Source organism: Rutilus rutilus, assembly GCF_951802725.1.
Source record: "Rutilus rutilus genome assembly, chromosome: 7".
In the NCBI taxonomy this organism is placed as follows: Eukaryota; Metazoa; Chordata; class Actinopteri; order Cypriniformes; family Leuciscidae; genus Rutilus; species Rutilus rutilus.
The window spans coordinates 33,537,531-33,561,466 of record NC_140221.1 but is presented as its reverse complement, the minus strand read 5'-3'; the positions used below and the strand labels follow the sequence as shown (position 1 = coordinate 33,561,466).

Here is a 23,936-nt window from a genome sequence, read left to right as displayed (position 1 = left end):
GACGATTCTCCAACCCAAGACATGAAATAAAAATAAGAGAGGAGCAACTGCAGAGATGAGGTTGTTTGTTTTAACTATGATAAAATAATACAATTGAAAATAAAGCTATGAGGTTAATCACAAAAAAATATTTGAAACATTTTTAATGTAATTTTAAAACATAATAACAAATATATAACACATACCATGGATTTCCTGCATCTTCACAGACCCCAGGTTTACAGTAACTAATATTGATTCAGAGATTTTTCCAATAAATAGTTAAATAAATAAATAACAAAAACAGCCATCAAAGTTGCAAACATTGATTTATTATAGTCACCTCCTTGACTGAAGAATAGATTATCTACTTCTCAGTCCCAGAGCACTGTTAGACCGTGAAAACATTAAACTTAAATTATGGCTGTAAATTGTCTCTGTTTTATTTATTTTTTAGAGATACTTTCAAAAAACCTGCTGAAACAATGTACAAAACAAGTACATTTCAACAAACATATGAACAATTTTCAACATCAACATACTGTGTTGAAGCACATAAATATCTACAAATAATTACCATCTTAAAAACAAAAAAAAAACGATCTAAATGTTCAACAATTGCATCAGGCTAGCAAGTGATATTAAATAAGTCCATGACTTGTGATCAGTCAATCACTGTCATAGTCTTCAATTAACAGGTCTTCCTCATCCAAAAGGGCTTCAGAACTTGCAGGCTGGGGCTGGCTGGCAGAAAGTTCTCCGGGAGGATCCTGGCTATTTGACAAGTTGGACTCAGTTGTGGCATTCCCTGGTGTAGTACCTGGTTCAAGGTGCTGAGCAGCAGTAGATTCTTCATTTTCACTGTCAGCATCTAAAATGCCTGGGTCTTTGTCACCAAGTGCTTCAAGTCTCAACCTGCAAATAAAGCCATTTATTAAACCATTTCAATAATATTTTAGACATTTCAAATGCAACAACAATTCAAAGTTTTGTTTACCTTCCAGGAACCCTCTTTTGCGAAAGATGGCCAACATTCTGGATAAAGGCTATTTGAGCTGATATGACAAAGATAAAAAATATATTAAATCACTTATAGAAAAAAATAAAAATTAATTTATATAAATATATATATATGAAGAGAAATGCCCCACAATTTGAAAAGTCTTGCATGCATGTGTAGGAGGCAGGAAAATAATAAACATATTTAACTTTAAAGATTATACTATGTAGTCTGATTCAATTTAAACATTTAATTGTATATTTGTATATTTTGCGGATGCTAAGGTCACATGTTCACCTTGATTTCTCATTGGGTTGGTGAGCTTTGCAAGGTAAGGCACCAATTCTGTCAGGAGGCTCACAGGGGTAAGGCAGAAATTTAAGAAGAGCGACTGTGCGGTCAGGTAATTCTCTCGATACTATCACAAAATAATTAAAAGTTAAAATATATAAAAATTCAACAATTCTTTAAAATGCTGAATAATGTAAAAGTAAAAAAAGAAATATACCGTCTTGTTTATGTGAAGCCAATGCGGTTTATGAAGAGGCCTGAAACCGGCAGTGGACTGGCTGTTGGCTTTTGCTCGAGAAGAGTTTGAGTGCATAAGGCCTCTAGTTGCCACTGATGAGCCATATTCCAACATAGTCGACCTTGACTGTGAAAAGAGGAACACCAGAACAACAAAACAAAGTTGTTGTTGTAATCCTCTGGGATCAAATGTGCAGTACAATCAGAGCAACTCGACATATCCCTATGCGTGTTGTTATGGAAGTCTGACAGCATTTGCACTCACACTCCACTCTGCTGTCAGGAAGTCAGCATCAGAGAGGTACTCGCTGGCCCGTGCTATATCCTCCACATCCGAAAAGAAGTCAGGGTAGTTCTGATGCAGGTAAAGGTTGAAGAATTCACCTGACATATGAGAACGCTCAATGACAAGCTGAGGAAAATATTATAATCAGAAGATTGTTAGAACATTAAAGCAATTAAAAAATATATATATATTGTAACATGTAATATATATTAATATTTACTTCTGGATCAACAAGCAATTTGTCCCTCTGATGATCTGTTAAATGTGGAGGCAGTTTGGGTGCTTGAGAGCTGTCATAGCTTTCACCTAAAAAAAATAAAATCACATGCCATCCATTTGTATAAATACAAATTAATTGACATGCGGTTCATCATGTACATTATAACACAGTCATCATAGAATAACATTTCAGCAAGAAAGTTTCAAAAATGGGAGCGAAATGGACTAACGTTTGCAGTAGAGGATTTTCCCTAAAGCTCTGAAAAGGAAGAGTGAAGCATCTTTCCCTCCAATAGCTGGGCTTTCAACCTGCATGTCTGTTGATTTTGAAGACTTGCTCCTCCCCTTTGCCCTTACAGCAGGTTTTGCTGAAGAGGACTTGCCTTTCTTAGAAGCCCAGAGTCTCCTCTCCAGACTATTGTCTGAGAATTGAAATGAATGATTGCATAATTAAAAAAAAATCTTTATTTTATAAATCTTATACCATAATAACATATTATATAAAGCTGTTGGCCAGTAAAGCTTTACTCACCAGTTAATGAAGAAAACTGCAAACTGTTGATGGCACTGCGAATATCTCCTGAGCTTCCTGAGCAGAGAAGATCTAGAGCAGCTTTATCAGGAACAGAGACCCTGCCTGAACTCTGCAAAGACCGTTTAGATAAGAAAGTGCAGAGAGAACAATGGGGTATCTCAGAGTCATAAATATCTGCTACCTACCTTTCCCACTTCAATGGTCACAATACGGCTTAGGACCTTCATCATACTGGTGGGGGCCACAGGGTTAAAACTGAAAGAGAGAAATAATTAACTAAACAGACCCCAGGACAGGATACTTTTACATATTTCAAGTCTTATTGAAGGTTCAGAGTAAATAATATTTTACCTGACGACCTTGGGTTTGAATACTTTTAAAGGGGTCATATAATGGTACATGCACTTTTACAAGTTGATTGCACTGAAATGTCTGTTGGCAGTGCCTGTACACAACCATACTATCATGATAAAAATCCATCCAGTGGTTTTGTTTTAATCTCCTTATATGTTTGACCATCTCTGAAATCAAGCCGTTCGATATTGTGACGTCATAAGATCGTACGCCCCTCCCGCTATTGTGATTGACAGCCGTGTTTCAACACAAGACCCGCCCTGAGCAAGCTGTGACAGCCGTCGTCATAGTAGTCCGCCATTGTTGATATGCTGGAGTAGAATGGCGTCTAAGCGATTGTGGTGTTCTGTTCTTAGATGTAATAAGGAACACAGCAGTCATTTGGATGTTCCTAAATCCGAGCCGTTGAAGAAGCAGTGGCTGAGTTTTGTTTTTGAAGCAATATGCCCAAAGGATTGATGCGGGGATTCCCTCACGGGGATTCCCCACGATCATGTTTGCGCGAATCATTTCACACCAGACAGCTTCACAAACGAGAAAAAACAGATCGGTACCAACGTGTTCCTGCTGAACCTCCAGAAGATGTGAGTGTAATGTTTTATTAACCTTTATATTAGTATTTATATTAATCTTTGCGAAATTTGCAAACCTTGCTGCAGGCTTCACGATGAATGCGTCTAAGGTTTACACTCAGGGTACATTACGGCATGTTTTCTATGTACGACGTTCTCAATATAATTCATAATCCCACGTTTATAACGAATAACACGTGGTTATTGTGTTAGATACGGTCAGAGAATGTCTAATACAGTGTACCCACAGAACAGAGGGGCGGGGTGAGCAAAGCTCATTATCATTTAAAGACACATGCACTGAAACGGCGTGCTGAAAACAGAGCTGTTTTTGACCAGGTAAAATTAGTGTTTTCTTACAATACTAATGAGAATTTTTAATTAAAGTATATTACAAACTTTTAATTTAGACCCTAAAGAATCATATTAGCTTGTACAAAAATGGCATTATATGACCCCTTTAAGTAGATTTTATGGAAAAAAAACATGTTTTTTTATTTGTACCTAATGTTGTGAATTTCGAGTTCATGAAGAACATCCTTGAAGAGATGCCTGGAGTTCTTGTCCCCGCTGAGGCTATCGGACACAATCAGGACCAATGGACACCGGCTAGTCTTAATAAATTGCCTGAAAGAGCAAGCAAAAAGCAAGGAAAAAAGGTGAAAAAAAGACACCAGTGACATCTTGCCATTAAAATACTTCAAAATATAGTACTTGTGCCCACCTGAGTATATCATGCAAGCACACTGGTTGTCTATAGAACTGGTTTGGGAATTCCTGAAAAAAAGAAAAGAAAAGAACCAATGAGAAATTGTCATTAAGCTTTTATTCCATTTTTGCTCATTTAATCATTCTTGTGAAAGTAAAATTAGTTGTTTTTACTTGTTAGGTGCTTTCTATTTTCTAAAATTTATTATAACTTTCAATCAGTGCACAAACAAACAAAGCTAAATATTCAACACCATAGTAATATGTTTGAAGAGCCGTTCTGTGCAGCACCTCTATAAGAATTATTTTCCTGTCTTCAGTGGGTTTCTCTCCGCTCATTTGTAGACGGTTGTATTTGTTGGCTCTTAGCAGGAACTCTTGGAATAACCCTGTTTGTGAGCTGCCATGGAAACTGTTAAACCTTGAATCTGTTGAAATAAAAAGGTCATTTGAACAAGCTAGCAAAAACAAAGAGACTGAGATACAACTTTATCTATAAATGATTCTGCTATATGTTAAAAATAGGGTTGCTAAATAATTCCCATTCACTAGACATAATGTATGGTTTCGCTACATGTACACTAGTCATTACTAGTAAGAAGAAAACACTCCTGACCTGGATTAAAGCTTTGTGTGAACAAATCTTCCATTTTGTACTGAGAGGTGGTGGAGGGATTTGACCATTCTTGAATATGAAAACCCAAATCCTTGGCAAGAACTTGAACAGTAGCTGTCTTCCCACATCCTGAGGGACCAGTGAGCAACAGAATGGCACCACCCTGTGGAGATATAGCAACAAATACAACATAAAAAAACATGAACGAAATATAAAAAGGAAATATAATATGAAATATATCCAAATTATTAAAACATACATCACACAACATGCATGTCATACTTTTCAGACCTTTTTTGATTTGTCCAAGTGAACTCTCAACCAGCTTTCAACTTCTTCGACTTTCTTTTTGTGGACTGCCAATTCGGCCTATCAGAGAGAAAGAAGCATTTTAACCAATAATGCTTGTACATTGAGATAACAAAAACAATATGAAATGGTTAAGTAGCAGATAAACATGTATTCTCAGAGTGAAACAGTTTGTGTGACCTAGACTAGAGTTAAAGTTATGAAAACACACCTGAACTAGTTATATTAAGTTAAGCTTTACTTCAAATACACAGCTAGGTGTGTTAGAAAGGGGATGGAACTAAACTAAAGAAAGGTAGATATCCAAAATCTGTACTGAGCACCACTAAGATGCACAATTTCTGTACCTGTGATTGGGGTGCATGCAGATCCACCCAGGGCTCATCCTGGTCTAGTTTATCTGCTTCACTTGACACACTGATCTGGTTGTTGGACACATGAGGATCTACTTTCCTCTTCCTCGATTTTTTCTCAGTTTGGTCACCAGTTGATGGCCACCTGGTAGTTTTGTTTTCCCCTGAGAGTGGCCCCTTTTTCAGTGTCCTATTCACTCCTCCCAAAAGTTCACCAAATGATGGCTCAACCCAGTTGTTTATCTTAACAGGAAATAGCAACAGAACATATATAATACACATCAGTATCAGTAGATTTAGAGCATCTACATCCATTCTCAGCGTGCAGATTAAATCTGAAGAAAGTATGTAATTTAAAACATTCAGCTTTTGGGGATATTAAGAATCAAGATATCAAGACCTTTCATAGAGGTTACATACTTTTCCAGAGGACTGCTTTCCTCCCAGAGACAGCTTTGACATCATCAGCTCTGACGTCCCATTCAGTTACTCCATGCAAAATTGCGCTGGGATGAAAACCAAATAATTCACATAATATATAAAACTGCATGATGATGTGATTTACCTCTGAAGGCTTAAATGAGAATACGAGCGTGGTAAATGTTGACTTTCATCAATCTATAAACCCATGGGGAGCAGAAAGCACTCTTCAAATAGACAAATATTGCTTCAAGATACCAGTGAAAGCTTTATTATAAAACAGGTTTTAGAAATAATTTCATACTTCTAATCTCTTATTTAATAAAAGCTTTGTCGGACATTTTGACTAAACTTACTAACGTTAGTCAAGTTCAGAAAGTTCGCTTCTGACCGTTAGCTTGATATTACGAATGCTAGCAATCATTGTCAAGTTATCGGGCCAAACATCAGAATCGTAGCTAACACACTGTTTAGGCAGTACATTTCAAACTCACCCTGGTCATTTCTACAGATGATGTTTGTAGTATAACAATGCCGACTATTCGCTGTTGCAAGTAACAAGTAACATCGCGCTAACTATCCCTTTAAAGCTGTGATGAACCGCCCCTCCGCTGGCGCACGATGATTGCGTCATCAAATACGCTCCAACAATTTGAACACGTTTTTATGTTGATCTGTGTTAGCCACATAAGAAGATATGACCAACGCATTAACTGAATATCACATGTTTTTGTTTGCTTATTGATACTGAATATCCGGTTGATATTTGCGTAAAACGATTTGTGGTATTAATTAAAATTTTCCACGTGTGATACCTTGCAATGAGAATCATGAAGAGACCAAACATTCTTCTCACAGGTAGTCTGCCTTAACATTTCTCTAGGTGATTATACAAAAGTATAGACAAAATATATGTATACAATATATGTATATTATAAATAAACGAATGCGCGACTGCAAGTTGTGTGTTTTAAAAGAAACGACATGCTGATGATGTATTATGTATTAGAGTGTTCCCTGCCATTCAAACGTAGTTAAGATGTATTTAGTGGGTATAAAAAAATGTAAACATTGCTATGCTTCCTCATGAATTGACAGGAACCCCTGGGGTAGGAAAAACCACTCTAGGCAAAGAGTTGGCTCAGAGAACAGGACTAACCTATGTCAATGTTGGGGATTTGGCACAGGAGGGTAAGTTGCTGTTCATTGCAGTCATATTTGATCGTTTATCGATTTTTTTATTACTTTGCGACTTTTTTGCTAGTTTCTAAATTTTGATTATCTATTCAGGTCAGTTGTTCGATGGATTTGATGAAGAATACCAGTGCCCTATATTGGATGAGGACAGGGTATGTACTACTGTAATGGATCTAATTGGCATGTTTTAGTTTAGTAGTCCCCCTTTATTTGGATGATGTATATTCACAGAATTTGTTTAACTTAATCTTGAACAAAATGCATTTTATTACGTTCTATTAAATAGATGTAAGGTATTCAGCCGGTTATTGAAACCACACTGGTCACCATTCAAAAGCAAATCCAACATACTGCAAATAATATACCAATGTAAAGATAATTTTAATATTCTAGGTTGTGGATGAACTGGAGGACAAAATGGGAGACGGAGGCGTCATAATTGATTACCATGGCTGTGATTTCTTTCCTGAACGCTGGTTTCACATTGTTTTTGTCCTCCGCACAGACAACACCAATCTCTACAATCGTCTTGAAAGCAGGTTTGTGTTTATTACAGTGGATTACAATAACATTTATATCATGTAATACTTTAATTTGGGTCACTTTTGACTACTTGAAATCTTGAAAATAGATTGGGATAGGGTTGAGCAAAACTTCTGTAACGCAAGGAAAGAATTTTAAAGGGGTCATATAATGGTACATGCACTTTTACAAGTTGATTGTACTGAAATGTGTGTTGGCAGTGCCTGTACACAGCCATCATAAAATGATAAAAATCCATCCAGTGTTTTTATTTTAATCTCCTTATATGTTTTCCCCCGTCTCAAATCGAGCCGTCTGACCGTGGGACGCCCCTCCCACGATTGTTAATTGACAGCAGCTTTTCAACACAGACCCGCCCTCGCTCGTGAGCGAGCTGTCATCATAGGCCGCCATAGTTACGCTGGAGCAGAATGGCGTCTAAGCGATTGTGGTGTTCTGTTCTTGGGTGCAATAAGGAACACAGCAGTAATTTTGATGTTCCTAAATCCGAACCGCTGAAGAAGCAGTGGCTGAGTTTTGTTTTCGAAGGGAATATTCCCCACGATCAACGTCAATGCTTTCATGTTTGCGCGAATCATTTCACCAGACTGCTTTATAAACGAGAACACTGAAAAAGGCATTAGCTCCTGTCTGAGTATGTGTTGTTTATGTGCCTAATGACTGTCATAGTCTCACAGACTGGTTATTTTTTAAACAGATCAGTAAAATTTTAGTGCTTCAGCCCTGACAGTTGTACCTAACACTGCATAGATAACGTTACACATCACTGACAAGCCTACATTTACCGAAAAAAAGTTTTTCATGACCATTAGCTGTAACATCAATCTGTCAATGAACTAACGTATACATCAGTAAACACATAGCGTTCGTATCTCACTACTCTAACATTACCCTGCCAGTACATACAAAGATAGATAAAAGTGACATTACGTTAACCAACCATTCAGAAACGTCATGTTCGAGCCTTAATTGTCGAACTTCTTCGGGACCGTCATCTTGTTCCGGGTCCATCTCCGGTTCAAATTGATACGGTTGCACAAATGTGTCTTCAGAGACTCCCGCTGCCATTCTTTCTCCAAAATATACCCTCAACTGTTGTCAAGACAACACTCCACGTGTATTGTGTCAAAACGCCCCATAGAACAGAGGCGTGGGGTGAGCAAAGCTCATTATCATTTAAAGACACATGCACTTAAACGGCGTGCTGAAAACAGAGCTGTTTTTGACCAGGTAAAATGAGTGTTTTCTTACAATACTAATGAGAATTTTTAATTAAAGTATATTACAAACTTTTCATTTAGACCCTAAAGAATCATATTAACTTGTACAAAAATGGCATTTTATGACCCCTTTAACATTTCAACACTATAAATTAGTAAAAGCATTTTGAATCATCCTAACGGGCAGAAAACTTCACCTAATTGAAGAATCACCCATATAGCATATTCAGTCTTTGTGATTAAGATGTATAGTTGAGAAATCTGTTTAAATACTGTGTGGCTGTATGCTTCCTGTTGCAGTGATTTAGCTTCATATCTTTCATATTCAGAGGGTACATAGGAAAGAAGCTCCAGGACAATGTGCAGTGTGAGATCTTCCAGACTATATTTGAGGAAGCCATGGAAGCCTACAAGGAGGAGATAGTCCACCAGCTCCCCAGTAATACTCCTGAGGACCTGGAGAGGAATCTGGATCAAATTGTTCAGTGGATTGAACAATGGATGAAAGACAACAATTGACATGGGACATTATATGTGAAAGGCTCAAGCACTTTTGAGTTCATGTCAAAGTAGATAGACATCACATTTCATAGTTATTGTGGCCCCAGATAGAGTATGGTTCTATTCATTAAGCACTAAAAATGTGTGAGGCTGTTAATAATTACTCTATTTGAAATAAGTTAAACACAATTCCAAAATGAATGGAAGAAATAAATATTTTTATATTGGGTAACTTTTTTTGTCTTGGTCTGCCTTGATAAATCATCAAAGATTAATTAAAAGTCTTTTATAAATGATCTATTATTGTTTAGCTGCCACCAAATACCAACAACATTTTACATCTGATAGTAATTGGTAGGATCAACTCTAATTCACAAAAAATAAGGCTAAATTGCTTGGGTGTTTCTCCTCAAAAAATGATCATAAGGTTCATAAGTACATAATAAGTTTATACTTAAAATAATTAGATTAAATTGGGTAATTTTTTTTTATAAAACTGAGAAAGGAATCTAGCTAAAGTGTTGTTTACAGCAAGAAAAATTCACTCATGTAGAGTTTGTTTTACTCATTTTAATTAGTTCTTTCATTTTATTGACATCAACATGAATCAACATTCATTTTATTGACAACATTTCAATTATTGCCATTTCTATTTTTGCTGTAATATATATATATTGCTTATATTCCCCTCTTGATGTTCTGTCAACAATCCAACCAACTACTTCTAAAATTGCTAAGATTCATTCTTGGATCATCCAGTCTGTCTGGCATATTTTCAAGTGCAGGAATAATGATACAAAAGTAATAATAAAACAGAAGAATGGTGAAAAATATTTCTGTTGCTTCAGTCCGTATATCTAGACTATAAAGCTTTAGTCCAGTGCTGTTGTAATAGATGACTGAAGGTTTTTATGTTGCAACTTGGTTTTCAGTGATTGTATCAGTAAAATTGTAAAAAAAATTACATGACTGCAAAACAATTTACTAATTAAATTCGAATTGGAGTAAAGCAGTCACATGAATGAAATTTAGTGAGTAAGTTCACAAGGAATGTGAAATTTTGATATCATGTTGGGCTGTTGGGTTTTGTCTAATCAACTACAGTATGTTTAGCAAGATGTTTAAGTTCATACCAAAATAAAAAAATTTAAGCTGTTTTGTTCTTTATGAATTATAAGTAGCCTAGTGACCATTGTCGCTAATGACCATATGTAGTAGCCTACATACACAGTGTCATCCTGAAAAAAAACCCACACAATTTGTGTGTACATATTGTTTCACCCAGTGTTTTCTTGTCAAACTGGTTTCTATTGTGACATCACACATTGGGCCTGGACAAGTCACGTGATTGATCCCCCTTCACCTGTAGCACCACTGGCGGAAGACAGGTGAAAGTATCGATACCCAGTCCAGGTACGAGACGGATGTTTTTCTTAAATATGTATTTTAGACAAAATTATGTAGCTTGTAGTCTCATATTTAATGTATGTAGACAATTATATTCACTCGCAGTACGAAATTAGGTTATTTAGTGTATTCCTTTTTATGCTTATTTGGATGACTTTAGAGCTGAGGTGTAGCCTGTATGCGTTCGTTCCGTTTCATTTCTTTCTTGTTCTTTGTTGACTGGCAGGTTTCAAACCGCGCAAAGATCATGTAGATGTTCTATCGTCACCATAAAGTCATTTTGCTACATTTTTATTTCTCGACATTTGAGCCCTGTTCGCCCGTGTGTAACAGACACTTGTCTATCTTTATTCCAGGGAGCTTTGTGAAGGAAAAAACACGGTTTTAAATTCACCCCGTGAGGCAATGTAACTACTGTACCGAGGTAAGACAGTCATTGATTTCAGGGTTTTGTAGTAGCCAAAGCAATGTTTTTTTTTATATATATCTTTTATGTAGGGGTGAACGATATATTTGTGCATTTTTCACACTGTAGATCATAACTTTGTAAAGCCTACATCGACTTTTAAAACATTTTAAACCGATTGATTTGATGTTTTAGTGTGTTATAAATGTATTTATTTCTTATTAATTAATTTTGACCATTTATCGGTTATAAAACATATGACATATGATATTACCTTATTAGTGTCAGCCAGTAATTTAATATCAGTGAATCCTTACTTTTATGTTTGTAAAAGATGATGTCAGTATGTGACTCCAGGCATTATAATATATGTTAATCAACTTTCTGATCCTCAGTTCAGTCAGCTGTTAGGATCACCCACATGTCAGCTGGAAACGGGTCAGCGTCCCGCTTTGATCGGGTCAGAGATATGCCTCACTACGATCAGGTGCCCATCGGCTCACTGCCGTGGGGTCAGCAGGTTCCTTACCCTCTTGGTGGTGAAGTGGCAGAATCAAGCTATGACAGTTTACCACCACCTCCACTCCCCGAAAACCCTCCTGTTGGCCCAGATTTCTACCCGAGTGATGTTGAAGACCAGGTGGATGATGCTATGGACATCAAACCCATCCGACGCTTTATTCCTGACTCTGTGAAGAATTTCTTCAGAGCCAGTGGCAACCAAGGCAGCAAGAAATGGACCTTTCCTCCACCTCCACCTGATGTGAACACCACCTCCGAAGGCGTCCCGTGCTCCCCTCCACCGTCACCTACAGCCCCCAGCTCTTACCTAGACCCTTTTGGAGGGTCCGGAGGCAGCTACAATTCAAGGAAGGAGCAGGCGATGTTATTAGGGGAGCCACTAGAATCAGTTTCTGGACGCTCTTTGCAGACGGCTATGACTTATAGTGAGAAGGTGGAGGATTACAATCTGCGCTACGCGTACATGAAGTCCTGGGCCGGACTTTTGCGTATTTTGGGATGCGTGGAGTTGCTTTTGGGGGCTGCTGTTTTTGCTTGCGTCTGTGCATACGTGCACAAGGATAATGAGTGGTTTAATATGTTTGGTTATTCGAATCAGCAGATGTATGGGGGAGCGTTTGGAGGATCGACAATGGGTGGGATGTATGGAGGAACTGGGTTTTCGTACTCAGGACCCTTGACTCCTTTTGTCATTGTGGTGGCTGGAGTGGCCTGGATAGTGACTATCATTCTATTAGTGTTAGGAATAACCATGTATTATCGTACCATTCTACTCGACTCCAGCTGGTGGCCAATCACGGAGTGTGTGATAAACTTGTCATTAGGATTGCTCTACTTGACAGGTGCAATTGTGTATGTGCGAGACACAGTCCGTGGAGGTCTCTGCTATTATCCACACTTCAACGCTGGGCCCAATGCGGGGTTTTGCCGAACGGAGGCAGGGCAGAACGCTGCCATCATCTTCCTCTTTTTCAACATGCTGTTGTATCTTGTGGGAGCAGGCGTGTGTCTAAAGCTGTGGAGACATGAAGCTGCAAGGATGCGCAGAGAGAGACTGGGACCAGATGTAAAGTTCAAATTATTCGTTCTTTGAAATAAAAAAATTAAATAACTCAAATTGAACTAATAAAGTTTAATTTGCTTGCTTTTCTGTTCTTATTCGTATTTAGATGAAATCAGCAGCACTACCACTTAATATGGTAAGCAGTTGAATTTTAAAGAAGAACATTTTTAGATTTTAAAAACTGTTGTTGTAATCTGCCATTTTTAATCTCAGATTGATGCTGGCTCAAGCGTTTCTGTGCCCATCCGAACTGCTCCAGTAATGGCTAATCCAGATTCATTTGATGGCACACCAGTCCATCCAGTTATGATGGAACCAGAGATATTAAGGGGTCATATCCCTGCTGGCCACATCCCCAAACCTGTGGTCATTGCAGATTATGTGGCGTGAGTTTCAAAGAATACTTTCAGACATTTAATTCAAGACATTTTATACAATATATAAACTGCAAACTGTTCGGAAACTAGCACACATATTTAGTAATGGTTATAGTTGCCTTATGCAGGTTTTTTTTATCCATCACCCCTTTAATGATTATATCTGATATGACTATACCTGATATGTTCTGTCTTTTTTTCTCTTCACAGGAAATATCCCACAATCCGCTCTGACGAGGAGAGGGAGCGATACAAGGCTGTGTTTAATGATCAGTATGCAGAGTATAAAGAGATTCATGCTGAGGTTCAGGTCTTAACGCAGAAGTTTGATGAAATGGATAATCTGATGAGGAATCTACCACAACAGCCGTCCAGCCAAATGGTAATGGTGATTTAGCAAATTCTTACAATTATTATACACAGTTTTTATGAGCTCATATTAATTGAGTAAATACATGGAATATTTGTACTTTTAAAAATGTATTTGTCATTCCACATGAAAATTTTAATTAATTAGTGAATGCACAAAGCTGATTTAAAAATGATGAAAAACAGGTGACTGATTATGACAATTAAGACAATTATGTTATACATTTTATATAACCCCTCCAACATCTATTGATGTTGTTTTATCAAACTTTGTTTTCCTCCCATAGGAACAAGAGAGAATCAAAAGCGTTATTCAAGAGTATACGAGAAAAAAGACTGTAAGTATTATTTAACTTTTTATATGTTCTACTTCTATCCATTTAAAAATGATAAACAGAATAAATCGTAGGCGTTTTCCTTTTTCCCCAAAGACGGTTAATTATGACCTATGTTCTACAAGTTGCTTCGACCCATTTTAAACCCTTCATCATCTGCCTGTTGCCTTTCTACATTCTTTAGTCATTACAAAAGAGTCTGAGTTCCACAAACAGCTGAAACTGAAAAACTGGAAATGTTAGGGGGACGTAAATGGAGCGATTGACATGTTTACAAAATTCCTGTCTGTGTGAGAGTGCTCGACAAACATTACTTTCCCTGTTTCTGGTTTTAGGATCCAACGTACCTGGAGAAAAAAGAGAGATGTGAATATCTGAAGAACAAACTTGCTCACATAAAGCAGAAAATTCAGGAGTATGACAAAGTCATGGACTGGAATGATGGTTACAACTAAACAGAACTCCAATATACTTTCAAAGTGTATCATGAACTTCACAGAGGTTCTCAGAAAAGAAGTGACTGGCAGAAACAAATATGTCCATGACTATATCTTCAGGAATTTACTGTGTGTTTGGCTTGGTCTCGATTGGTATTGAAATAATTTCATATTGAATTCAATAGAGCAAAGGAGTATAATGAAGGACATCTACAACTTAAAGCACAGCAGTGAACAGTTAAATGAATCCATCTATTACTATGTTACTAACATGTCATGTGGAGCAACATTAAATTGCAATGTATATATAATTTTTAGAAGTAGGAAATCACTGGAATCTTTGAGCTTCCTGCAGTTAATTGGAGAATATCATGTAAACAGCCCTTAAAGTGGTATTTGTTGAACTATCAATATCTCTGTAATGATCCTGAATTGCTTGGTATATTTATAGTTTTTTTATTTTTATTTTTTATTAATAGTTTCACTTTTGTGTATTTTATACAGACGTGTGTGTTTTATGTACATTTTGTATTATCTCGTGTCAGTTTACCTTCAAATGTCAGCATTTTTAAACTGTTTGTGGAAGTAGATAAAAATAAATAGGCTTGACTCCACATTGCAATGGCAAAGGTTCCATTTTTGACAAAATAATGAACTAGTTTATACACAGGGCAACACCACCTCTCATTTGTTTGTTTACGGTAGACAGCGTGGCTCAAAGCCTAAGTTATAGATCTGCAATAAAAAATGCTTTTACTGGCTTGACAGCTCTAAAGGTATCAAGGTTACAAGCTGCAGTGGACTCCAGGAAGAAAAGGTGCTCATATACATTTTTGTCCACACTTTATGTCTCATAAATACTGAATATGGTGTGTAATAATCTAGAATAATTATGTGTAAAACCATAATTACACTATACTTTTGAGCCACATGTTTAAAAACAAGAGACTCAGACCATTAGCAAAGCAGTTAAAACCAAAAACTGTTTATATCTAATTAAAGATGACTGGAGTGCATTCCAGATTTACAGGGTTATGTTTTGGGCAGTCAAAAATCCAGTTGGTGTTCTACATCACTTTCAACACTTTCAATTATAAGGTTCTATCTGACGTTTTTGTCAAAATGTAGTTATTCACATATTCTTATTCTGTGACCACTTCTTTACATTATGTGATGCTGTTTTTTAAGTTTAAGTTAAATTTAGAAAATAAAAAGGTTCTTCTACACAGTCGAATGGAATGCAAAAACTTTAAAGTTCAATATCTCAAAACTGCTCAGAACGCAGATAGAACCTTATAATTCCAAGGGGAAGATATATATATCTGCCACCCTAACCCCCAAATAAGATCAATTTTATTAAATACATTTATATAGTGTGCGGTATAAAGTCTGGTATAAAGACACACTTATTACAAATACGTTTTTTTTATTTATATATATAAAATTATATATTTTCTACATTTATATTACATTACATTATTTGAACATTTGTTTTTTATTATATACTGTACATGTTAATTTTTTTTATCTATTTTAATTTAATTCATTTATTTTATCTATGTATTTATTTGTAAAATTTATTTCACAGTTTTTCTCTAAACTTTTCCATGTACCCTCCAGAACTTCCTTGTGGCCCCCTGGGGGTCCTCGGACCACACTTTGAAAGCCCATGTCCTAAAGCATTATAGACCGAAATCCCATCTTTGTTGTCTAAAAACTACTAGTTATGTTAGACCTATTTTCTAACATGAAATAAAGCTACCCTGTATGTTGTGAAAATCAATATGCAAATGAAACGGGCTCGTGTTGCATGTGTCACACATTAAGGGCGTGGCTACACCTGTGCTTTCAGTGATGTGTTGTTGTTAGAGAAACGACAGGTCGATTAAAGTATCAGCGGGCGTTTCCTAAAGGAGGCTGAGCGCTTTCAGCTCCGAGAAATAAAGAGCGTCTGTAAAGAGCGAGGAAGAGGTATAAACATATTTTCCATCGTTGAGTGCTTTCGAAAGGAAGAAGGTGAGTTTCCTCGATACGATTAATTGATGTACATCATGTACTCATATCTATTTTGTTTGTTAAGTAGCCCCAGTTGACTTGTAGGTTTGTTAAATGTGTTTTACTGATAAGCCTACGCACAATTATGTAGGCTACTAATTTTTAGAAATGAAAATAGTTGTACTCTAAAGCGTCTATGTTATTTGTGTTCTTTGGCAAACATGGTTTTCTCCTTAGACTTTTTTATTTAATTTAATTTTATTCTATTTTTATTTTTTGTGGTTATTGGGTTACAAAACTCCAGGTGCCAGGTTCAGTTAGGCTATATTTAGGTATTTTTTTCGAATCTGCATTTAATCAAACAGCAATGCTGACGATAGGGAGTGCTTTAACAAACTTTGCTTAACTGAATATTTATTGTTCATTACATCTCAAACGTTATTATAATATTCTCATATTTCTTTGATACACATTAAAGAATTTTAGAAAAATCTCTCTCTATATATAATTTTATAAATTAGAATAATCTCAATTAAGATCAACTGTATGTCTATAATTATAATTGTACACTTTTTACAAACTAATGTGTTAAAAACAACACACCCTGTGTTAGTTCTTCCCTCAATGTACCATGAGGACAACACATTTTGTTACTTGCTCAACCCGTGTTATTTCTCTCAACACAGTTAAGATTCTTTTACACATTTGTGTCAGAGATGTGCTGTTTTTTGACCAATTTAACGCAAAGTACGCACTACAAAAAAACAAACGCGTTCAAAGTTGCAATATTATCAAGTGTAATGTCATTTTAAACAAGTTTATACCCTGGATTTACCAAAAAAAAGAAAAAGAAAAAAAGAAGAAATTATGTGAAGTGGTCTTATATCAACACCTTTAACATTAATAATTTTTTATTTATTTGTTCTTTGGTTTGAGTTGGTGAAGGTGAAAATATATCTGTAATAAGCTTCTCAGAAACACTGAAACTATTTCCTTTTCACAACTTGGAACTATGTGCAAAACTTCTCTTGAGACCAGGGGCTTGTACCATGATGGTAGTTGAACAAACTCGGGATTCATTTGACAAAACCAAACCAATTTAGTCAGTCTTTGTTGGTACCATGATGCTGATCATCAACTTTCTCTGTCAACTCAGGCTTTGATCCTGAAGTCTCAGAGTCATGGAGTTCTCTCAAGTCACAGTCTAAAGCAAGCACACAACCAGTAAGACAAGTGATATGTGTGTTGATATCAAAGCCAAAGGCATTCATGTTTTCAACAAACAGAACACTTTTTCCAAAGATCCAAACGTGACTGGAAAAACATTTGGGACAGTAATTTTTTTCTGTAAATGGACTGCCAGATTTACAGCGAAACAAAGTCTGAACATGATTCTTGTAGGTTAGGCTATGTCTTGTAAATATTTATAAAATTACACAAACCTGAGCTTGTCTTTTTAATGGCCCATGCTTTCCTTCAGATCTTTCCTTTTGAGTTTTATCATCATGTGCCAGTAATGAGTCCTAAAATTATTCTTTGGTATCTGTATGGATATAGAGTCTTGAATATGTTATGGTGATCAGTGACTAGTATCAATTAGGGGTGTAACAATATATTGTTTCACAATATATCACAATACAAAAATGAATAGTGGCAATCTGTAATTCTGTATTGTGCATAGTTCAGCCAAAATGAAAATTACTGTGTGAGGAAAAAACTCAAGTTTAAATAGTTTTAGTGTCAATACTACATTAAACTACTATATATAATGCAATGGGGGAATATTTATGTATTCTGATAATGCCAAATGTCTGATGTTACCAGTAAAAATAGGCCTACATTATTTTAAATGTATCTAGTCAGTGAAAGTGCAAACATATTCGTCTAAAATAATTCTGTATTTTCAGCTTCAGAATCATGAATATTTTTTTATTATTATTCTGGTGTCACCATTGTCCTGTGCATTGGGTTATCATCACCAAGTCTAAGCCTATTTGTTTCCACTGCCATTGTAATACCAAATTTAGCATTTTAATCAACAGTACATTTTTTTTGTTAACCTTTTACTGTATGTCTTGGAGTATCACAATAATATTGTATTGTGAGTTCAGTATCAAGATATGCATCGAATCGTGACACGAGGGTATCGTTTCACCCCTAGTATCAGTTGTATTGACATGTATCTGTCATTAACACTTGGGTTAATTAATTTACCTTGCTTTCTTGCAGGGTCACCTCTGTGTCCAAGGAAAACTTCTGTTGGCTTCTATCTCACTTAGATCACCCTGTGAAGTTTGTTCAGAAAGCTGATATCATGCCGAAAAAATCAAGTCGCCCTCCCCCATATAGCGGCAGACAGTAAGTCGCATTTTAGAGAATTTATAATCATACATTTTCAGTAGAGACAAGTTTTCTTCAATGACTCCTTACTGATGTTATTATCAGATAATATGTTCCCTTTTACTTATCCATGTTGTTTCGTTAATCCTTTCAGTCACCACAGAACCTCCCATCACCACAGAACCTCCCGTCACACCCATTCTTTCCACCCTGATGAAATGCTTCACTTTTACCGCTGGACATCACCGCCAGGTGTGATGAAGATTTTGTGCATCATCATAATCATTATGTGTGTGGCTATGTTTGCCTGCGTGGCCTCCACACTTGCATGGGACTATGATGCAGACAGCATGGGGCTTGGTGGTCTTGGGATGGGTAGCCCTGTTGGAGGAGGTTATAGTGGGGGTGTCGGAGGAATTGGTGGGGGTGTCGGAGGAGGTAGCAGTGGGGGTCTCGGAGGCTATGGAGGAGGCACGTACATGGATCCGAAATCAGGCAAGGGCTTCATCATCGCAATTGCGGCAATCACCTTTATCACTGTGCTCATCATCTTCATCCTGGTGGTGTCGAGGCAGAGCACTGCACAGTCTCCCTCATTCTATCTGGCCTCCATCATCATTTGTGCCATCCTGGCTGTACTCATGCTCATCGCTAGCATTGTGTACCTGGTCGCTATTAACCCCACTTCTCAGACATCTGGATCCATGATGTATAGCCAGATATTGCAGCTGTGTGCACAATACCAGAACCAAAATCAGGCCTCTGGGATCTTCCTCAATCAATATTTATACCACTACTGTGTAGTGGAGCCTGAAGAGGTGAGCATGAGCAGTCTTCATAATCTAGTATTTGTTCAGTTCAGGTTGGTTATTATCAGACGCAACTTAATTCCTTTCTATTGTGCAAAAATGCAAGTTGAGAGTCAGCTTTTTTTGGTTATGCAAATATAGAATATATCTGCCACATTGTCCTCTATATTGTGATCTAATTTTTGATGCTATTTAAAGTGTTATTTCTTTCTCTTCTCTACAAGGCTATTGCTGTTGTTCTTGGATTTCTGGTGGTGGTTGGGTTGATCATCCTACTTGTGTTTGCGGTGAAGACCCGAGGGCAGATGAGGAGATACGGCAGGGACCGCGTTCTGTGGTATGATGTAAAGACCATCACCGATGGCCTCACTTCTCAAGGCATTGGGGAATGGGTAAGAAAGTTTCATTTGTTCAGCTGTTGTGTTTTTTTAGTTTGTGACTTGAATCTTTCAGTACAACGCATGGATTCATGAGATCATGAAATGTAATACTTTTTGTAGTACTTGGGTTGTACTACTGCAATATATAGCCCAGAAAGCTTATTAATGCTTGTTGTCTTGTTTTCAAGAGTTGCTATGTGGTGCCTATAATTGCTCCACCATTTTAGGAGAATTGTTGGTCTACACTAGAGCATTGCTATTTAAGACTCTTCCAAGAAGAGAAGTTTCAGAGGAAGACACAAAGAGTTTTTTTTCATGTCTAGTTTCTGGGTGTGTCCTCTTATGCACTTTCACTTGATGGAAAGCATGAATATGATCCAAAATTTCATGATGAAATGCATGGAAAACTTAACAGTGACTTAAAAGTCTATGAATTGGTAGGTGCAAAAGACCATGTTCTAGAGTTATTAGGTCACTCCATTGGCTTTGTTCTTACACAATTCATTGCGTGAGCAGTGGTAGTTTCGTCCTTTAGGTCATGAGGGTATTTGTGGAAGTGGTGGAACCGGTTCTGCCTGCATGTTTGTCCAGACTGTTTACCATACAAAAAGGCTGACTGCATTGGGGAAACAGAGACGCTGAAGTAAAAGAGGCAGACAGCAATACACTTAAATGAGTTACAGACTACCAAATGATGGGTGAAAATATTTTGAAATGGCAAATGTTGTCATGCTGGCTTTTATGCAAGAGTGGCATATTATAAAAATGGCACATTTAATGCACATTATGTTTCTAAGCTGTAACAAAATTAAATATAAAAAACAGCTGAAGGGTGAACTGAATACTTCTTAAATATTTATCGTACTGTGTTTTTGCCTAAAGTAAAGTTTCTTTAAAAATGTCCAGATATGAACTCAGTCTGTCCTTGTTTTTCTTCAGGTTAATAATGTGTCTGGAAATCCAGAGGTTTTTGTCAATGACCCCAATGACCAAACCAGTGTTGCACAGCCAATGGTTTACAGCCAGAAACCAATTTACCTTCCAAGGTAGGTTCTCTCAGTGAAGAGCAGAAAATACATTACTTATCGTCTTTCTGTAGACTTTGTTCAATGGATTTTTTTTGTGTCTGGATTGGGCTTGACCATTTTAGAATATGATTGGTTATATACTGTAGATATTAATTATTAAAGGGGTGGTTGATTTATGATTTCACTTTTCTAACTTTATTTAGTGTGTAATGTTGCTCTTTGAGCATAAACAACATCTGCAAAGTTACAACGTTTAAAGTTCTAAGCAAAGGGAGATATTTGCTTTTAAATAAATAGTTTACAACGGCTGGTAGGGACTACACGACATTCCTCCTGGGTTAGTGACATCACTAACCCTAAAATTTACATGAACCCCGCCCTCAGGAACATGCAACAAAGGGGGTGAGTCCATGAGAAGAAGAAGAGTTGTTGTAGTCGAGCACATTTGTGAGTCTGCTCAACCTGTCGCGTCCGTCTTTTCACATGCAATGCAGTACGTAACACAAATGCAATTACATGACACTCTGTAGGCATCTTAGAACAGTTCCCACACAAACGATTTTATTGATTATCATGACAGAATATAGCAAATGAAGATAGTTAACACCACATCAGCAACATAAATTCATCAACTAACCTTTCAGAAATGTCCTGTTGCATTCTACATGTTGTCACTTCTTCTTGAGTCTCTCCGTCATTGTCCATTGCAGCAGCTCATCTGCATTTAAGGGGACACACGAAACAGTGCGTTTTTACTGACCCTCAAAAAGGGACAAATCTAACATGCTGTAAAAAATCATTTGTGGGGTATTTTGAGCTAAAACTTCACATACACACTACAGAGACTTATTTTACATATTGTAAAAAGAGGCATTATACCACCCCTTTAATATTGGTCAATTGTTATAATGACAATATCATTATGCAAAAATATGCAATTTAATGATAGCAAAAAAAATTACACAGTCACATGTTGTAGGTTGTAGATATGACCATCTCTGTTAATAAGCAAAGCGAGCACAGACAATGATTGGCCTAGGTCAGTTTAGCCTGTCACTAGACTAGATGCCACAGAGCAAAGGAATCCAGGAAATCTTGTCCCTGTATGAATGGGACCTGATGGGTTTTGTTTTTCATGAACATGAATAACCAGTTCCACCTCTGTGAACTGACTGAAATTACAGAAAGCTTTTTTACTCTGTTGACTGCAATGAAAATTGTAACATCACACCCAAGTTATTAACAAAAGTTCTATTTATATTATTTTTAATTAAACGCATCTTTTTTTTCCCGGTAGTGGTTCTGACTTGACCAGCTCTTTGAGTGGACTGAAGGGCAAACTAAGACACTATGACACTGGAGAGTCTGGAGATGAGCTGGACACTGATCAAGAAACGTGAGAGAATCTTTAAGTTATAGTTAGTAGTATTGGAGCGTGTACTTTTATTTTATTTTTTTTATTTTTTTTATACTCTGCATTTGTGACTATGTAATCAGTATCACTCTTGTCCCATTTTCCCCTCTACCTCTATTCCATGTTGTCATACTCTCAGTGAGTATCCTCCCATCATTAATGAGCAGGAGAGGCTTGAGTACAAGAGAGAGTTTGACAGAGATCACATGGAGTATAAGCGTCTTCAAGCCGAGCTAGATGATATTAATCAGGGCTTGGCAGATGCAGATCGAGAGCTGGACAGATTACAGGAAGGCAGCCCACAGTTCCTGGTATGTGATCTATAAAAGTGAAAACAGTTCTACTAAAGTTTGGATCTCTTTCATTCTTCTAACTCTTAATATGCAGATTTTGCTTGATCTGCTGAGCTCTGCCTGTCTGTCACAATAATTCAAATGCCTAAGGTTATGAGTGGCAAGTCTTATAGTATAATGTCACTTAATCTCTATTTTTTCACAGTATCTCTTCCACTTTTCAAAACAGCAACAAAACTTAATTTGAAAATGATCTCTATCTATTCTGATGATTATTATTATTATTATTATTATTATTATTATTATTAGTAGTAGTAGTAGTAGTATTAGTAGTAGTAGTAGTTGTATTATTCAAACATGTTACATTAATATATATTACTCCTGCTTTTATTCTCTAAAAAAGGATGCCATTGATCAATACAACAGGCTCAAAAGTTTGAAGAAGGTAAAATCTTCATAATCTTTCATAAAATTTCAGATTAGAATATTTATAGAATAATTGCATTATTTGTCACAGCTGTTAAAATAACTGTTGTTAAAAATGAAGTTTGCAGATAATAATTATGATAGAAGTGTATAGGTGTAAATATAAATGCTGACCTGTTACCTTTCTCTCAGTCTCAAGACTATCAGATGAAAAAGAAAAGGTGTAGACTGCTAAAGAGAAAACTCTCCCTCATCAAAAGAAGGGTCAGCGACTATGACCACAGACAATAAAAACCTGGCACTGGAAACTCAGCAAGGCACATTACGTCACATGATGTTTTTTTATCTGGACTTTATCTATATTTATGTATTAAAAATCTGTGGCATTGTATTATTATCCGGAAAATGTATGGCTGCTGTTTTATAAAGACAGGTTTTTGCTTTTGAGCCAAAATAAACTTGATAAAAAATATAGTGGTTTCTATGAAGTATTTTAATTGTTTTTTAAAGCTAGATGAGGTTGTCTCTTAACCTTTTATCTTTTTGCTGTAGTAATTTTAGTCAAGCCAAGGATAAATGTATCTTAAATATGAACAAGACTGTGACCACTTTTTGTTGTAGTTTTAGGGATCTCCAAGCAAAGACATTCTAATACAAGTTGTTTGTTATAATTTTGATAGTTTTGTTTTAAATTGTTGATTTATGTCACCAGAATATATTCCCTGTTGTTGTTGTTGTTTAAGTACACACCTAGAGAACGGGTGTGAATTAAATTACAATTATATAATTAGCCTATTTCAGACTATTTTATATATATATATATATATATATAATTCATTGTTGAGCAGTTTTATTGTGGCAGGCAATGATGTTGAATGCAGCCTCTATAGTACTTTTTTTTTTTTTTTTGGTATTTGTGTTCGGAAAGTAAAGCTATTCAATTTCAAAATGTCTTTTGTATTCATTTCAGCTTATAAATTTAATTAAAGGGGACA

The 23,936-nt window shown here is 36.4% G+C and overlaps 4 protein-coding genes across 4 annotated transcripts; 3 read left to right on the top strand and 1 right to left on the bottom strand.

Moving 5' to 3' along the window:
* Positions 1–289: 289 nt before the first annotated feature.
* rad17 (RAD17 checkpoint clamp loader component) lies at positions 290–6,516 on the bottom strand. Its single transcript, XM_084415137.1, has 17 exons — positions 6,374–6,516; positions 5,880–5,965; positions 5,454–5,702; positions 5,089–5,166; positions 4,798–4,960; positions 4,473–4,609; positions 4,198–4,250; positions 3,978–4,100; positions 2,733–2,802; positions 2,545–2,656; positions 2,243–2,434; positions 2,014–2,099; positions 1,773–1,919; positions 1,488–1,634; positions 1,277–1,397; positions 977–1,034; positions 290–894 (listed from the first exon to the last, which is right to left on the bottom strand). Exons 2-17 carry the CDS (start codon positions 5,922–5,924, stop codon positions 648–650), a joined length of 2,028 nt encoding a protein of 675 aa, XP_084271263.1. The 5' UTR covers positions 5,925–5,965; positions 6,374–6,516; the 3' UTR covers positions 290–647.
* ak6 (adenylate kinase 6) lies at positions 6,492–10,495 on the top strand. The gene is made up of 5 exons (XM_084415138.1): positions 6,492–6,737; positions 6,978–7,070; positions 7,170–7,228; positions 7,470–7,615; positions 9,169–10,495. The coding sequence occupies exons 1-5, from the start codon at positions 6,701–6,703 to the stop codon at positions 9,356–9,358; spliced, it is 525 nt and encodes a 174-aa protein (XP_084271264.1). The 5' UTR covers positions 6,492–6,700; the 3' UTR covers positions 9,359–10,495.
* Positions 10,496–10,614: 119 nt separating this feature from the next.
* On the top strand, positions 10,615–14,962 carry marveld2b (MARVEL domain containing 2b). Its single transcript, XM_084412993.1, has 8 exons — positions 10,615–10,753; positions 11,104–11,171; positions 11,549–12,741; positions 12,845–12,874; positions 12,952–13,124; positions 13,326–13,497; positions 13,772–13,822; positions 14,155–14,962. Exons 3-8 carry the CDS (start codon positions 11,575–11,577, stop codon positions 14,272–14,274), a joined length of 1,713 nt encoding a protein of 570 aa, XP_084269119.1. The 5' UTR covers positions 10,615–10,753; positions 11,104–11,171; positions 11,549–11,574; the 3' UTR covers positions 14,275–14,962.
* Positions 14,963–16,126: 1,164 nt separating this feature from the next.
* On the top strand, positions 16,127–23,887 carry oclnb (occludin b). The gene is made up of 9 exons (XM_084414379.1): positions 16,127–16,272; positions 18,481–18,609; positions 18,746–19,409; positions 19,625–19,792; positions 20,720–20,826; positions 22,106–22,204; positions 22,362–22,533; positions 22,919–22,960; positions 23,134–23,887. Exons 2-9 carry the CDS (start codon positions 18,566–18,568, stop codon positions 23,230–23,232), a joined length of 1,395 nt encoding a protein of 464 aa, XP_084270505.1. The 5' UTR covers positions 16,127–16,272; positions 18,481–18,565; the 3' UTR covers positions 23,233–23,887.
* Positions 23,888–23,936: the final 49 nt, after the last annotated feature.

Excerpts from the sequence above, each read along its gene's own strand:
- rad17 (XM_084415137.1), bottom strand. The coding sequence starts at position 5,924 with ATGATGTCAAAGCTGTCTCTGGGAGGAAAGCAGTCCTCTGGAAAA. Across the intron at positions 5,703-5,879 it reads GAAAGCAGTCCTCTGGAAAA|ATAAACAACTGGGTTGAGCC; the intron begins GTATGTAACCTC and ends TTTCCTGTTAAG. Across the intron at positions 1,398-1,487 it reads GGCTTCACATAAACAAGACG|TATCGAGAGAATTACCTGAC; the intron begins GTATATTTCTTT and ends ATTTTGTGATAG.
- ak6 (XM_084415138.1), top strand. The coding sequence starts at position 6,701 with ATGAGAATCATGAAGAGACCAAACATTCTTCTCACAG. Across the intron at positions 7,071-7,169 it reads TGGGGATTTGGCACAGGAGG|GTCAGTTGTTCGATGGATTT; the intron begins GTAAGTTGCTGT and ends TTATCTATTCAG. Across the intron at positions 7,616-9,168 it reads TACAATCGTCTTGAAAGCAG|AGGGTACATAGGAAAGAAGC; the intron begins GTTTGTGTTTAT and ends TTTCATATTCAG.
- marveld2b (XM_084412993.1), top strand. The coding sequence starts at position 11,575 with ATGTCAGCTGGAAACGGGTCAGCGTCCCGCTTTGATCGGGTCAGAGAT. Across the intron at positions 13,125-13,325 it reads GTCATTGCAGATTATGTGGC|GAAATATCCCACAATCCGCT; the intron begins GTGAGTTTCAAA and ends TTCTCTTCACAG. Across the intron at positions 13,823-14,154 it reads AGTATACGAGAAAAAAGACT|GATCCAACGTACCTGGAGAA; the intron begins GTAAGTATTATT and ends TTCTGGTTTTAG.
- oclnb (XM_084414379.1), top strand. The coding sequence starts at position 18,566 with ATGCCGAAAAAATCAAGTCGCCCTCCCCCATATAGCGGCAGACA. Across the intron at positions 18,610-18,745 it reads CCCCCATATAGCGGCAGACA|TCACCACAGAACCTCCCATC; the intron begins GTAAGTCGCATT and ends TAATCCTTTCAG. Across the intron at positions 22,205-22,361 it reads CTGGACACTGATCAAGAAAC|TGAGTATCCTCCCATCATTA; the intron begins GTGAGAGAATCT and ends TCATACTCTCAG.